At 41.4% G+C, this 14963-nt stretch overlaps 1 protein-coding gene and 1 pseudogene across 2 annotated transcripts in view; both read right to left on the minus strand.

The window, feature by feature from the left end:
• Positions 1-1634: 1634 nt before the first annotated feature.
• The window catches only part of CEMIP2 (cell migration inducing hyaluronidase 2), a 120789-nt gene continuing 107460 nt past the window's right edge, over positions 1635-14963 (minus strand). For both annotated transcript variants that reach the window (XM_088475712.1, XM_088475714.1), the window contains 3 exons: positions 4056-4204; positions 2604-2710; positions 1635-2224 (listed from right to left, as the gene is read on the minus strand). In XM_088475712.1, coding sequence (XP_088331838.1) covers positions 2028-2224; positions 2604-2710; positions 4056-4204 — 453 coding nt within the window. In that variant the 3' untranslated portion in view covers positions 1635-2027. The remainder of the gene's footprint in view (positions 2225-2603; positions 2711-4055; positions 4205-14963) is intronic.
• On the minus strand, positions 9081-9199 carry LOC148520496 (5S ribosomal RNA; annotated as a pseudogene).

Consider the following 14963-nt stretch of genomic DNA (forward strand, 5'->3'; position numbering starts at 1 on the left):
CAATATGGGTATTAATTTCCGAATCCAGACAAAGTCAAGTGCACATTGCGTAAACTGTTTCTACTTACATCATTAGTGTGACAAAAATATCACTAATCACAGGACAAGTAATTCTAGGATGAGCTGGTGAAATGTCTTGGCACTTCTGGTATGTACTGAAATATACAGAATGTAGGCCATATTCAATACTGTCCTCAAAATATTTTAATAAGCTGTAAGTGTTTATATGTTGCCTTTTATGGAGGTGTTTTTAGATAGCAGATGTCCCATGACCTTCTATGCTCCTGTTATGCTATAAATAAACAAAACTACAGTGTGCTCCACTCCTGCAGTTTAGTAAGGTTGGGCCTCAAATCAAATTTTTGATCCACTAGTATCATTATGCGGAATCGGTATGATTTGGTTGGAATCCCAACACCAGCATCCCTGCAGCAGTGGAAATCGCAATCATCCCTAATGTAAGTACAACTAACCTAATTCTACACCCTAACCCTCCCTTAGGGGTGCCTAACCCTAACCTCCCCCCCAGTACCTAACCCTAATCCTCCTCTAAGTACCTAAACCTAACCCCCCCTTCCCCGCTGCCTAAACCTAAGTCCCCCGGGGAAGTGCCTAACCCTAACCTCCCCCCGGGGGTGCCTAACCCTAACCCCCCCTTCCCCTAGCCTAACCCTAACCTCCTTGGGGGGTGCCTAACCCTAAGTCCCCCCAGGAGCCCTAAACCTAACCCTCCCACTCCCCCGCGGCTATCCGCACTTGGCGCCGGGCGTCCCTTCGATCGGGACACCTGTCTCTAGACCCTTGCCGGGATATGACAGTCGGGAAGCCGGCTGTCGGGATTAGGTCCGCTGGCTTCCCGACTGCATACCCATTATGCCACTGCCTGACAAAATTGTGGTGAACAAATCAGACACTATTTTTAAATGGCTGCCTTATGCTTAACCTAGGCGTATTTTATAGCACACAAACAAATAGCATAAAGCCTCAACCTATAAGTCGTACTTGTGATAAAAACAGCCCCAATGTTGCTTTTGTATGTAGTAGAACATAAATGTGGGTCAAAATCAGTATTTGGATGAGGAAAAAAAAAATAATACAATTTATGAGGGTTCAGCAAATGTGAAAGCCGGCAGAATTTTTAGATGATGTTTTTTCTGCATTTGATAAATTACCCAGAAGTGCTTGTTCAAAAAATGTGGACATGTGAAATACCTTTTATTCTTTTAATCACATCTTTAAAAGGAATAGAAAAAAAACGATTCCCCAGTTTTTGTATATTCCTTAAAATAATCTATTTTATTTGGTGAGCACCATAAAATTATTGCTATATCAGAAGCATGAAATAGAACAATGTTTAATATTCTGCTTCCGACGCCAAAATGTATTTTTAACATATGCTCATGTGGCAATTTTATAGTTTTGTCATACAAGAACTAATGGTGTAATCAGTACAATAAGGTGGCACCTTCTTTCTTTGAGGTGAACATTTAGTGGGCATCATATAGGCACTGCCTCCCTATTAGTCATAGGCCTGGCAAATTCATGAGACACTATTTACTAGCATAATGAAGTCTGAATTATTGCGATAATTTAAACCACAAAATGATCCTCTAAAGTTCAGAGAGTAACACAAGTAACGTGTAGAAAGAATTTAATGATAAATATCTTTCAAGTAACCCATGGGGCAAAGAAACATACATTTAAAACACTTCCAGTCAAATCCATAAAATAAACACCATAAAATATCAGTAATATAAAAGTATAAAAATACAGTTTACACCACATACAAAACCACCAAAGGAAAAAAAAATCATAACATCTGCAAAATCTATCTTTACAAAACAGTCAAAAAATAATTCATGATTATATACAACTAGAAGGTGCATAGGCATTGGGGCTTAGATTTTAGGCCCACCTCTGTAATAATACAGTAAAATGATTTAGGCTGGATAACAGTGTACTTGCCATAAATTAAATAAGTTAGTTCACATTTTCTGTCTGACCTGCCCCTTAAGGCATATATTAATCTAATGTGTCTTTAAAGCTTTCTTCAATAGATCCACATCTTTTCTTTTATTTGTGTTAGTTCTTCGGCACTCGTATGCTTCCTGCTGTAGAGGGATATATCTATCCAGTAGTCCCAAGCCCTGCTCAGCAGGACTCGTAAATAGTCTTGACCAGGATGGCTTAAACTTTCCATTGAATCCTACAAAGGCAATGCTTCCTGAAAAACAGAACATTTTCATAAAAGTACATTATTAAATCAGCTTAAAACACTGTACTTAAGGCCAAAATAAAATGTACTAATGAACATTTCCCCATTTTCCTAGTGCACAATTATACTTAGGCTTTGCTACCATAAGTGATAAGTATCTCCTCTCAGGTTCCATACTCTTGTGAGCAGCAGTGGGTACAATGACTACATAATATTATTAAACAATTTTATAAATGTTAACATTTTTTGGCTAGCTCACGTTGATGGCTCTAAACAGATAACCCAGTGTTCTTCACTACTGTCTGTCACTGGTGTTTTACAGATATAATGGATGATTATAGTAACTGTTCCTCATTATATTACAAGGGAAATTTCAAGCAGAACTCACCTTTGTTTTTAAGAGATGCTGGTTTAGCTGTTCCAAGAGTGTGTAATGACTGTGCAACATTACCATAATCCACAATATATCCCCGTGACGCTAAAACGACTATTGATCTAGTAAGTGAAAGCAATAGAGAAAAATGATGCATGTTAAACAAAACCATCTAACCAGCAAAGAATCTCCTCAAGAAAAAATATAGCTGTGCTTTAATAAAAGATCTTTAATCCCATGTAAGGATGGCCATACAGCTAGTGTCTATCGGGTCAACTCCCCGTTCAGCCAATGCCTGGGTGGGGTGATCGACAAATCTAATCTGTTGTACAATCTCAATTCGCTGACTGTGACCTAAAAATGATTGGAATTGGTGAGTCAGGGATTTGTAACATGTTGGATTTTGCCGATCCCCAGAGAAATCGACAATCATCAGAGTCTGCCGAACGGCAGAACGAATCAGCATCAGGGAAACGGGGACTGGCACGCTAGATGCATGGCCCAGATAACTTATCTGCTGGAGTTTACTTTGTGAGACCAAGATAAATCATATATAAATGCGTAAGTGTTATTTGTTAAAATGTCATAAATAAATGATATGTAGAATTTATATTATGTTGACATTTTAATCATGCTTGTGCTTCATTAAAAAATGTAAATGAAAGTTTAGAAAAAAAAAGCATAGTAATATTTAAGTGCAAGTTTAACACAGAGACAGAGTCTCAGTCTACACACAGAGCAAAATCTTAAGTACAATGAACATCCTGTGTAAGTTGGCAATCAATGATCAAACGGTTAGTTTGTATGCTAAAGCTTTATTTTCTTTCCTTTTGTCACAGAACATACATTTGTCTACATATTAAAGGTAGTATATAGGTTGCGGCTAGATCGCCTTCAGCTACAGGACCCTTCACGTGGGCATAGAGTGGGAATAGTAACATGTGGCGAGCAAAGCAAACCACCGTGCCCACAAAGGTACAAATTTCTACTATTGGTGGCCAGATACTACAGTTGAGACAAAATAACTGCAGTCAGGTCATGGAACCGAACTCCCGCCCTCACTTCACATCACGGCAGGGTCCTTCAGCTGAAGGGGAACTAGGATCAACCGTAGTATATAGCTCTCAGATTAATTTGTGATTTTGTGAATTTCTTTTGTGCTACAGTGACAGGTGAAGCAGGGGCTTGAACAGAAAGAAGAAAAATATGGGTTACTAACATTGAAACCTGCTTTTAAACTTAACAAATTCATTATAGTCTTTAGTATAATGACTACTCCACCTAACTGACAATTATTTAGTTTTATATACAGAGTTTTGCAATATTTCATTATGAGGGATTGTCTGTAATTGTTACACTCCATTATACATTCAATTCTTAGAGCTATTTTAAGGTTTTAATATTTACGAACTTAAAAAATAAAATAAAGCCACAATAAGTTTTCAATAAACAAGAAAAAAAAAATACCTTTGCGGAATTTTATTTTCTAAATATTTTTCCAGTCGCTCAAAATCATCTTGTGAGAAGAACACAGTTTCTTTTACTGATCCAGTGCAAGAGTCAATGACAACAACGAATAAACCAACTTCTTTGAATGAATACTTGGTGCCATTAACCTGAAAAGACATGAAGGCAGTAGAAATGATTGCCAATGGTAACATGGACTTGTCAGTACCATACAGGCATTTTCCTTAACAACCTGAATCCAAACCTATGATGGCATCCTTACAATAAGAGCATTTTAATCTTTCAGCTCTGGAGGGATAAAAAAACTCAGCCCTAAAATTCATTTAAATTTCCTCACTGGGAGAGGAGCCGAAAATAGACAAATTGCTAGACAGAATGACAGCCAAAAAGTTTAAGTCAACAAATAGCAGGTTCGCAAACATTTTACTTAATCTCCTTAAAGTAAAATATTCAACTGATTGCATAAATAAAACTTCTTTATTTTCTGCAATGCTTCTCTCTCCGACTAACATTATTTTATTATGTTTAGTCATAAATGAATGCAAAGTGCAGTTTTTCTTGCAGTCATCGTCATTTAACCTTTATTGTACGATGACTTGCATTTATTAAACAGATAAATATACATTTGAGAGAGTTGTAGCCATAACTGAAAGTTCAGGTTTAGTGTTATACTACGTGTCAATGTTGTCTATGGACAGTGGGCTGCCTGTCAGGAACAAAAATACTGGGCTGCAGGAGCAAGAGTGGGGAGGGGTGTGTGTAAAATGGGGAAAGGGAGGGGGGCACAGAGTCTGCCACACTCTCTTTGCTGCTAACCCAGGTGTTTTTTTTTCTTTTAAGAAAGGTAATGTGTTACTACTGCCAGTGGGAGTGAGTAAGAGCTAACAAAATGCTCCTGCCAACCCCCAATGCACACTGGACCCCAAGTGAGTAAACAGAAAGTAGAATGAGTAAATAATATAACAGCTCAGCATCACAAAGAACTTTTCAGTACTGTTTGTTAATATTTACAAAGATTCTTTATTCGATTTTTGGTTGCTTTATATTTCATTTTGTGAACCAAATGTTCACCTTTACGTATTTTACGTAAAGGTGAAATTACATTTTCTATTCTAACAAATTATGAACGCGTGATCACAATACTTACCTACTCTTACAGAATTTTCAGGAGACTCCTAGATCTTGAGGAGCTTTCCTGGATACCCAGATACCATCTACTTCCCTAGTTAAGTGTGCGTTCTGGAGGACCGATGATGCAATTTGCTAAAAAATGCATCATTGTGACCCAAACCCACTCCCTCATCTGCCAGCAACACAGTTACAACAATGTGGTATTGTACAGCAGAGGTATGATGAGTCAATTATCTGTGCCATGCCCATTCATCTCCAACCTATACATCTGATATATGCCAGAGGGACCAGCATGTACAATGTTCGTAAGACTATTTTCATACAAATGTTTGTTACTTGCCAAATTTAGCACAACTAGATAGCCAAAATATATGCCACATGGAAATAGTAGTGCATTTTTCAAATAGCACACACCCCTGATGGTCTATATTTTATCATAAATTGCATCCAGTCCCTTATTTCCATCATAAGAGAACAGGAATGAATGTGCTCAAAAGGATACAATGTAATGAATATGAAACTAAAATAAATACAAATTTAAATGTCAAAACAAAATGACAGTGTTATACTGGGTATACAAGTACAAATAACATGCCTGCAAGACAGGCATTTTAGCTGACATCCTGATATCGTGGCCATACACTGAGATAATGCACAGTGTACGGGCCACGATATCTGCGCTCCTCCCCAGGGGAGGAGACATTTCCCTGGTCCTTTCTCTGTGAAGTGACAGGGGATATGTCAGTCTGTTGCACATACACTGCCCGATGCAGACGACTTTCACTTAGAAAATATTGCACGGAATGGGCATGCTGGACGGTACCGGCATGCCCTACTGCTCAATATTTTCAGATCAGTCACCCTCCTACACTGTACAATTATCTTGTCAATCCGCTGATATCGGCCGGAACGGGCAGATAATTGTATAGTGTATGCCCAGGGCCCTCTTCCCTGTCCTCACTTATACCATCATTTCCTCCCGACTGGCAACAGCGACACCAAAAGTTTGGCTTCAGCCAGCGCTACATACTTGTGTATTTTGACTGCTGATGCAATCATTGTTATTAACCTTTTAATCCAAATTGTGCAATGTTTTGTACTGTAAGGAGTAGTGGAAATGTTTTCTCTCTCTCTCTCTCTCTCTCTCTCTCTCTCTCTCTCTCTCTCTCTCTCTCTCTCTCTCTCTCGTGTTTGCTTAGGTATGAACTTAGTCAGGGCCACATACCATCACACAATCCCTGAAAATGGGGACACTCTTACACTACACAGGTTAGGGTGCTGGCTCCAGTGGGAATTGACAGTCTACCAAAAACCTGTATGAAAGCTACAAACTTTATGACTCAGGCAAAGTTCATATTAAATCCAGAGTTATTTTTAAAGTGACCATATAAAACCCTCTGTGTTTGCATGCAAGGGACTAGAACTTTGTGGGCCACATGCCAAGAGATTAAAAGGGCCCCCCCCAGAGGTTAAAAAAAACAACACATATTTGCCCCCACACAGAGCCCATTCTGTGTGGCATTCAGGTTATGCCACACAGTACCACCCCTTAAACACATTTTGCCAAACAGTAGTGTCCCTTACACATTATGCCACTCAGTAATGCCCCTTATTCATTATACCACACAGTAATGCCCTTTACAAATTATGCCACATAGTAGTTGTGCCCCATATAACACATTATTCCACACAATAGTAGTGCCCCTTACACATTATACCCCCTTCAGAAACTCACTCCCCCGTGTCCCTCCAGCAGTCTCTCGCCTGCCCATGTGTGCTATCAGAAGCCAACAGGTGTGGATTTGCTGCCGGGCCGCCAGCTAATTACAGCTGGCACAGTGACAGACATGGACAGACAGCGCCGTTGCAATTTGAATCTGGTGCCGATCGCGAGCCAATTTGAGGCTCGTGGCAGCGGCTCCTGGTTGGTTGCTGGTCCACGATCTCAGATTGCCTTGGGACCAGCAGCGCGGTCTCTCCACGTCTGCCTGCCGGTGTGCCAGATGTAATCAGCTGGCAGGTCGGCACAAAGTCAGCACCGCTGCCAGCCAGGCCCCCCTCAGCCAGACCAGCCCACTATGTGTGCGCGACTGGGTGAATGTGTGTGTGTGTACATACACCAGTGGTTCCCAAACTTTTTAGAATCGTGGCACCCTAGACCATCAGTATTGTTTTCATGGCACCCCTAAGCCGAAAGTTTGTTATTGAGAAATTAGGAAAAAAATTTAGTAAAGTGAAGTAAATTGTGCTTACCTGTCATCCTTAGGTTCAGTTATGTGCTGGTGGACAGGTTTTAGCTTCTGTTTGTCCTCATATTTACATTACATTGACCATAAATAATTTTATTTGGTGCTGGACCACCAGCCTGAGGCACCCCTGCAAGTTTCCCGAGGCACCCCAGGGTGCCACGGCGCATAGTTTGGGAACCACTGACATACACATATATATATATATATATATATACATACATACATACATACATATAGTCAAATGGCTGGCACTCCACATAAATGCAAAATAAATTACTTGCCTTGGTGCCTTCCTGGAAGTTCAATAGAACACCCACTTACATATGTAGAAAGGGAAAGGCGGCACTCACAGGTCTGATGAAATGAAAGAATCAAACTTGACAACTGTGTCTGCCTTGTTCAACGTTTCAGTCTCACATGACTTTTATCAAGAACACAATGAAAAAAAACAAATACACATACCTTTATAGTGGAATGTCCAAGGTGATTGGTGCAGTGTAATGCTCCATGCTGTCGGGGGCCAGAGTCTGACATCATCTCTGTGCGTCAGACACTCAGGCATCACACAGGATAAAGCAGTCTGATGCCCCCGGTGGATAGGAGGAAAAATGACCACTGTACATCGTGGATATGTGTGAATAGATAGTGAGGCACTGACATGCAGTGCTAAACATGATTAAATGTCAACATCGTATCACCATATATAATGCAACTTGCAAGGTGTGGGTCAATGCCCACACATCAAAAAGTTGAAGAAACAAAATAACAAAATTCAAATCGCTCCTATAAAAAGAAGGAACATAAAAACTCCACACCACTGTCTTCCTTAATAGTGAATGTGAATAAAGTGAAAATGTAAAACTATTATTCCAAGTGGAAAACAAATAAGAATAATAATACATATATAAAAGATAATAAAAAATGAAGATGATATAGATAAAAAAACTAAGTATGTAACCATACCGTTATATATAAAAGGCAAGTATACCATCGAAAGGATCCTAAAAAGAATATATTGGTGAATACATCTACCAAAACATGTGCATCAGAATAGTTATATGAGATAAAACGACAAAAAATATATACATGTGTGCCACAGAATGTAAAGAAATGAATGACTGTAGAATACATCCTAATAAAGAAATGTAGCAAAAGAATCACAAAAGAAGACTTAAAGCAATATAGTCTGTGGTGAAGACTAATCCATGGTATACAAATATGACAACCGTGAGGCTATGAGAATAAAAGCACATGGAACACAGGAAGACCCAGCAGAGCTAAACCCAAAGAGGTGCTCAGGTAATCACAAATATGATAACACATGAACATGTGCATAAATGCAAAGATAACTTGGACCACCAAGAGAACATACAGATGACTCAACAGTATTGGAAAAACATGATAGAAAAAAAATCAATAGAAAAAATCAATTATCAAAAAAAAATTTTTACAAAAAAATATTGTACACAAAATATGTTATTAAAAAGCTCCAAAAAAAATGAACAAGTTGAATATTCTTATAACTCCAGATGTGCACAAATGTCCAATCAAGGAAATGGCCTAGCCAGAATTCAAAGGGAACATCTGTGACATATCATATCACTCTCCTGTGTGCTACCTGGGTATATAGGAGACTTCTAAGTAGTACTTACAACACCGGATCTTCCCTGAAGGTCTCCCATTCAAGTACTAGTCAGGCCCAACACTGCTTGGCTTCCAAGTTCAGCGGAGATTGGGCAAGACCAGTGTGGTATGGTTGTATCACACATATCCACGATGTACAGGGCTCATTTTTCCTCCTATCCACCGGGGGCATCAGACTGCTTTATCCTGTGTGATGCCTGAGTGTCTGAAGCACAGTGATGATGTCAGACTCTGGCCCCCAGCAGCATGGAGCATTACACTGCACCAATCACCTTGGACATTCCACCATAAAGGTATGTGTATTTGTTTTTTTAATTGTGTTCTTCATAAAAGTCATGTGAGACTGAAACGTTGAACAAGGTAGACACAGTTGTCGTTTGATTATTTCATTTCATCAGACCTGTGAGTGCCGCCTTTCCCTTTCTATATATATATGTATATATATATATATATATATATATATATATATAGTCCAAATAGGTCCACACTCTCGTCTTCAATAATAAATTGCTGGGGTGACACACCCATATGGGATCACAATAATCCTCTTCATGCAAAAGTAGAAAAAAAGAAAAAAAGGGGGGGGGTAGCACTTACCAGTCTTCTTAAAAACATCTCTTTATTATATCTCCTTTGTCAAAGGTCCATGCACAGGACCGAAACGTCGGATTTTTAAATGTTGTAACATTTTTACGGAGATATAATAAAGAGATGTTTTTAAGAAGACTGGTGAGTGCTACCCCCCCTTTTTTTCTACTTTTATATATATATATATATATATATAAAAATGTGTCCATAGTAGACAACCTTACAGTTTCACATTTCCCATTAAGGCTTCTTGGACATGATCTGAATTTCTGCGCAGACCTCAGTTGCATAGACTGCATGTGTGTAATCCAATGAGCACACAATTCTGTGAATTAGCAGCTCCACCATTTTGTGAGTGATAGCAATCTCACTCTGTGAGAGTGCTGAATCTGCAGTTAACCACAGGGTGTGATGGCATACCATATTTATATTGCGCACGGAACATGTCCATTAAGGAGTCACCCTTAATGATTGGAATTTCATTGTTTTTTTAAGTTTGAGTGGCATAAAGTCAATAGGTTTTGTGAAATTTCAGATCAGGTCTAAAAAGCCTTAATGGGACATGTGAAACCGTAAGGGAGAAGGGCAACAAATGGTACATTAGCGCAGGTGGAGGAAGGCCGCAGGAGTGCGGGGCAGCGGCAGCGCGGAGTAGTGGGGCAGTGCACAGGGGCATCAGCAGGCGGCAGAGCATGCATCTGAGAAAATAAAATCAACAAGACACAGATGCATGGATGTATCAGTGAGATCCATCTATGCATCTATGTTAAAAATTGAATATGTGTAAAATACAAAAATTAAAAAAAGGACATGGGGCCACCCCACAAGTACCAGCAAATGGGGCATTTAGGGCCCACTGGTACCTGTAGTACACCTGTAAAAGTAATATTAAAATGAAGACTACACCGATTTTTTCGTCTGCACTTCACCACCCCAGGACTTTCTTCGTTTTCACCTGGAGGGCGCCAACCCGCCATGGCTTCGGAATCTTCACCTGGGGAGAGGCGGTATTTATGCTCTTTTTCATGGCTGCCGTCACCCCAGGTCTTCATCTTCTGTAACTTTCTAATTTACCTGAACCCCAAAAGCACCTACCCTGGAACAACAGCTACCTAACAAAACAAACCTCAATTCTAAATTCGCCCACTACCCTGACTTATGCCTTCCCAAAAATCCCCCATAGAGAACAGCAGTAAAGTGGTCCTAATTGAGTGTCAAAAAACAAAACAAAAAAAAACTGACAGTTTGAACTTTAGATTACTCCCAAATCCTCATTTTTATTTTTTTTTTGCCCTGAAATTTGGCATGCAGCACTGAGAGACAGTTCTACCCACCCGTGTCAAATTTCAGCTCGTACCTCCAATAGATTTTGAGGTGTAGCCCCTTAAACACCATGTCCCCCTCTTCCGGAATTCTCTATGGAGAATTCTGTTCTTTTGAGTCCTTAATATTAGGGCACGACTGTGCCCTTATAATATATAGTCAGGTGCATAAATATTGGGACATTGACAAAATTTTCATATTTTGGCCTCTTTTCACCACCACAATGGCTTTGAAATTAAACAAACAAGATGTGCTTTAACTGCAGACTTTCAGATTTAATTTGAGGGTAATTACATCCAAATCAGGTGAACGGTGTAGGAATTACAACGGTTTCTATATGTGCCTCCCACTTTTTAAGGGGCCAAAAGTAATGGGACAAACTAAACAATCCTAAATCAAATTTTCACTTTTTAATCTTTGTTGCAAATCCTTTGCAGGCAATTACAGCCTGAAGTCTGGAATGCATAGACATCACCAGACGCTCGGTTTCATCCCTGGTGATGCTCTGCCAGGCCTCTACTGCAAATGTCTTCAGTTCCTGCTTGTTCTTGGGGCATTTTCCCTTCAGTTTTGTCTTCATCAAGTGAAATGCATGCTCAATCGGATTCAGGTCAGGGGATTGACTTGGCCATTGCATAACATTCCACTTTTTAGCCTTAAAAAAACTTTTTGGTTGCTTTTGCAGTATGCTTTGGGTCATTGTCCATCTGCACTGTGAAGCGCCGTCCAATGAGTTCTGAAGCATTTGACTGAATATGATCATATAATATTGCCCGAAACACTTCAGAATTCATTCTGCTGCTTTTGTCAGCAGTCACATCATCAATAAATACAAGGGAACCAGTTCCATTGGCAGCCATACATGCCCACGCCATGACACTACCACCACCAAGCTTCACTGATGAGGTATGTTTTGGATCATGAGCAGTTCCTTTCCTTCTCCATACACCTTCTCTTCCCATCACTCTGGTACAAGTTGATCTTTGTCTCATCTGTCCATAGGATGTTGTTTCAGAACTGTAATGGCTTTTTTAGATGTTGTTTGGCAAACTTTAATCTGGTCTTCCTGTTTTTGAGGCTCACCAATGGTTTACATCTTGTGGTGAACCCTCTATATTCACTCTTGTGAAGTCTTCTCTTGATTGTTGACTTTGACACATATACACCTACCTCCTGGAGAGTGTTATTGATTTGGCCAACTGTTGTGAAGGGGTTTTTCTTCACCAGGGAAATAATTCTGTCATTCATCCGCTGAGCTCTCCGGTGCCTTCTTTCTTTTTAAGAATGTTCCAAACAGTTGATTTGGCCACACCTAATGTTTTTGCTATCTCTCTGATGGGTTTGTTTAGATTTTTCAGCCTAATGATGGCTTGCTTCACTGATAGTGACAGCTCTTTGGATCTCATATTGAGAGTCGACAGCAAGTGATTCCAAATGCAAACGTCACAGCTAGAATCAACTCCAGACCTTTTACCTGCTTAAGTGATAATGAAATAACAAGGGAATAGCCCACACCTGTCCATGAAATAGCTTTGAGTTGATAGTCCCATCAGTGGCGTAACTAGGGCAGGGCGAGCGGGGTGCATGCCCTGGGCGCCGTTGGACCGGCGGCGCGGGGGGGGCGCCGCCGGCTTCGGTACCGGCCCGCCCGCCCTAGTTAGCCAGTGTAGCGCCGACCGCAATGAGTGCGGTCAGTGCTACACATTTACACAGGACCGGCGCTAGGCTTCCAGCGCCGGTCCTGTGCTTCACACCTGAGCCCGTTCCCTCCCCCTGAGCGCTTGCCCAATAGCGCTAGGAGGTGGGCTCAGGCTGTGCATAACACACGCATCGCCGCCAGCGCTGGCGGCGATGTGTGTGTTAAACAGCAGTCAATGAGAGTCAGATAGACTCTCATTGACTGCAGCAGCACCCACTGCAAGAGCCGGACTTCTGTCTGTCCCATAATGCTGAGCGCGCCAGCCCGGGCGGGAGTGGCGTCGCGAGCAGGACCAGGAGCAGAGATTCAGGTAAATATACTTATATATATATATATATTTTTTTTTATAATTTTTTTTTATCTATCTGCTCAACGGGGGAGGGGGGTGGCTACTACTGGGGGGACCTCTACTGGGGGAGGGGTAGCTACTACTGGGGGCGCCATTGGGAGGACCTCTACTGGGGGGGGGCTACTCTACTGGGGACTACTACTTGGGGGGAACTACCATTGGGGGCATTATAAAAGGGGCCTACTACTAGAGGCACTGCACTCGGGGGACCACTGCTGGGGGTAATAATAGGAAGGGCCACTACAAGGGGCACTGGATAGGGGGGATCACTACAGGGTGCCTGCATAAGGGGACCACTAATGGGAAAACTGCATGGGGGGAGCTACTGCTGGGGGCACTATATAAAGGGCACTGCATAGGGGTGGGGACTACTACTGGGTGCACCATTTAAAGAGCACTGCATAAGGGGATACCGCTACTGGGCGCACTGCATTGTGGGGACTGCTACTGGGAGCACTGCATAAGGGGGAACACTACGTGGGGCACTGCATTTGGGGGGGCCACTACTGGGGGTACTGAGTAAGAGGAACTAATTGGGGGCTGTATAAGGGGGTCCACTACTGGGGATACTGTATAAGGGGCACTACTATGGGCCTGAATAAGATGGACCACAACTGCATACTGGGGGTACTTTATAAGGGGTACTACTGGGGGTAAGGTGCATATGGATAGGAATGTCCAGCGTGAAAATAAAGGGGTGTGTCATGTTGACACGCCCCATTTTTAAGTGACCACGCCTTCGGCGCGCGCACATCTCGGGATGTTAGGGGGGAGGGGGGGCTCCCTTTTCAAATTTGCCCTGGGCTCCAAATACCCTAGTTACGCCACTGAGTCCCATTACTTTTGGCTCCTTAAAAAATGGGAGGCACATATAGAAACCGTTGTAATTCCTACACCGTTCACCTGTTTTGAAAATTTAGGATTACATTGCTATCTCTAGAGCTATGGGTACAAGGATACTTCTAAGTTTGTATATTTTTCTGATACTGGCAGTGTGCTCAGGGAATATGGTTAATGGTATTTTTATATATATTTTTTCAATATCTTTTTCATATTTTTCCATATTTTTTCAATTTTGGTTTATCTTTTCAACTTTATCTACATTATTTTATGATTGTCAATTGTCATGATATTGTCATCGTTTATGATGTTCAGATAACGATGGAAACATCATCAAGTTGTCTCTCTGAGTTCAGTAGGTCTTTTTGTAGTATTTACAAGTAAATTATCGACTGCTCTAATATTGCAGATTGATTGTGTCAAGTATTATATGTTGTATTGTTAATGTGATATATGTATTATTGTATATGTCTTTGTTTTTTCTATTGTGGTCCAGTGACTACGCGTTGTCATGACGAGGGGAGACCAGGCTGTGGGCGTCTCCACTCTCCTGGGGCTGACGCTGTTGTAGCGCCGGTGTGCAGGAGAGGCAGGGTGATGTCATCAGCGGGGGACCCGGCCATGGACAGCGCGCGGCACGGACAGCACACGTGGAGTCTAGTGAGTATAAATGTTTGTGTCATTTGTATTGTGGTGTTGTACCTTGATAAAGGGGCTATATTAAAGGCTCCAAAACGTCGGTGTTATACATTACACCTCTTGTATTGTTATATTTGGAGGACAGAGTGCCGCCTGTGTGGACATATATATATATATATATTTTTTTTTTTAATCTATCTGCTCAACGGGGGAGGGGGGTGGCTACTACTGGGGCGACCTCTACTGGGGGAGGGGTAGCTACTACCGGGGGCGCCATTGGGAGGACCTCTACTGGGGTGGGGGCTACTCTACTGGGGACTACTACTTGGGGGGAACTACCATTGGGGGCATTATAAAAGGGGCCTACTACTAGAGGCACTGCACTCGGGGGACCACTACTGGGGGTAATAATAGGAAGGGCCACTACAGGGGGCACTGGATAGGGA

This window comes from Taudactylus pleione, unplaced genomic scaffold (genome assembly GCF_031769625.1).
Source record: "Taudactylus pleione unplaced genomic scaffold, aTauple2 ptg000177l, whole genome shotgun sequence".
In the NCBI taxonomy this organism is placed as follows: domain Eukaryota; kingdom Metazoa; phylum Chordata; class Amphibia; order Anura; family Myobatrachidae; genus Taudactylus; species Taudactylus pleione.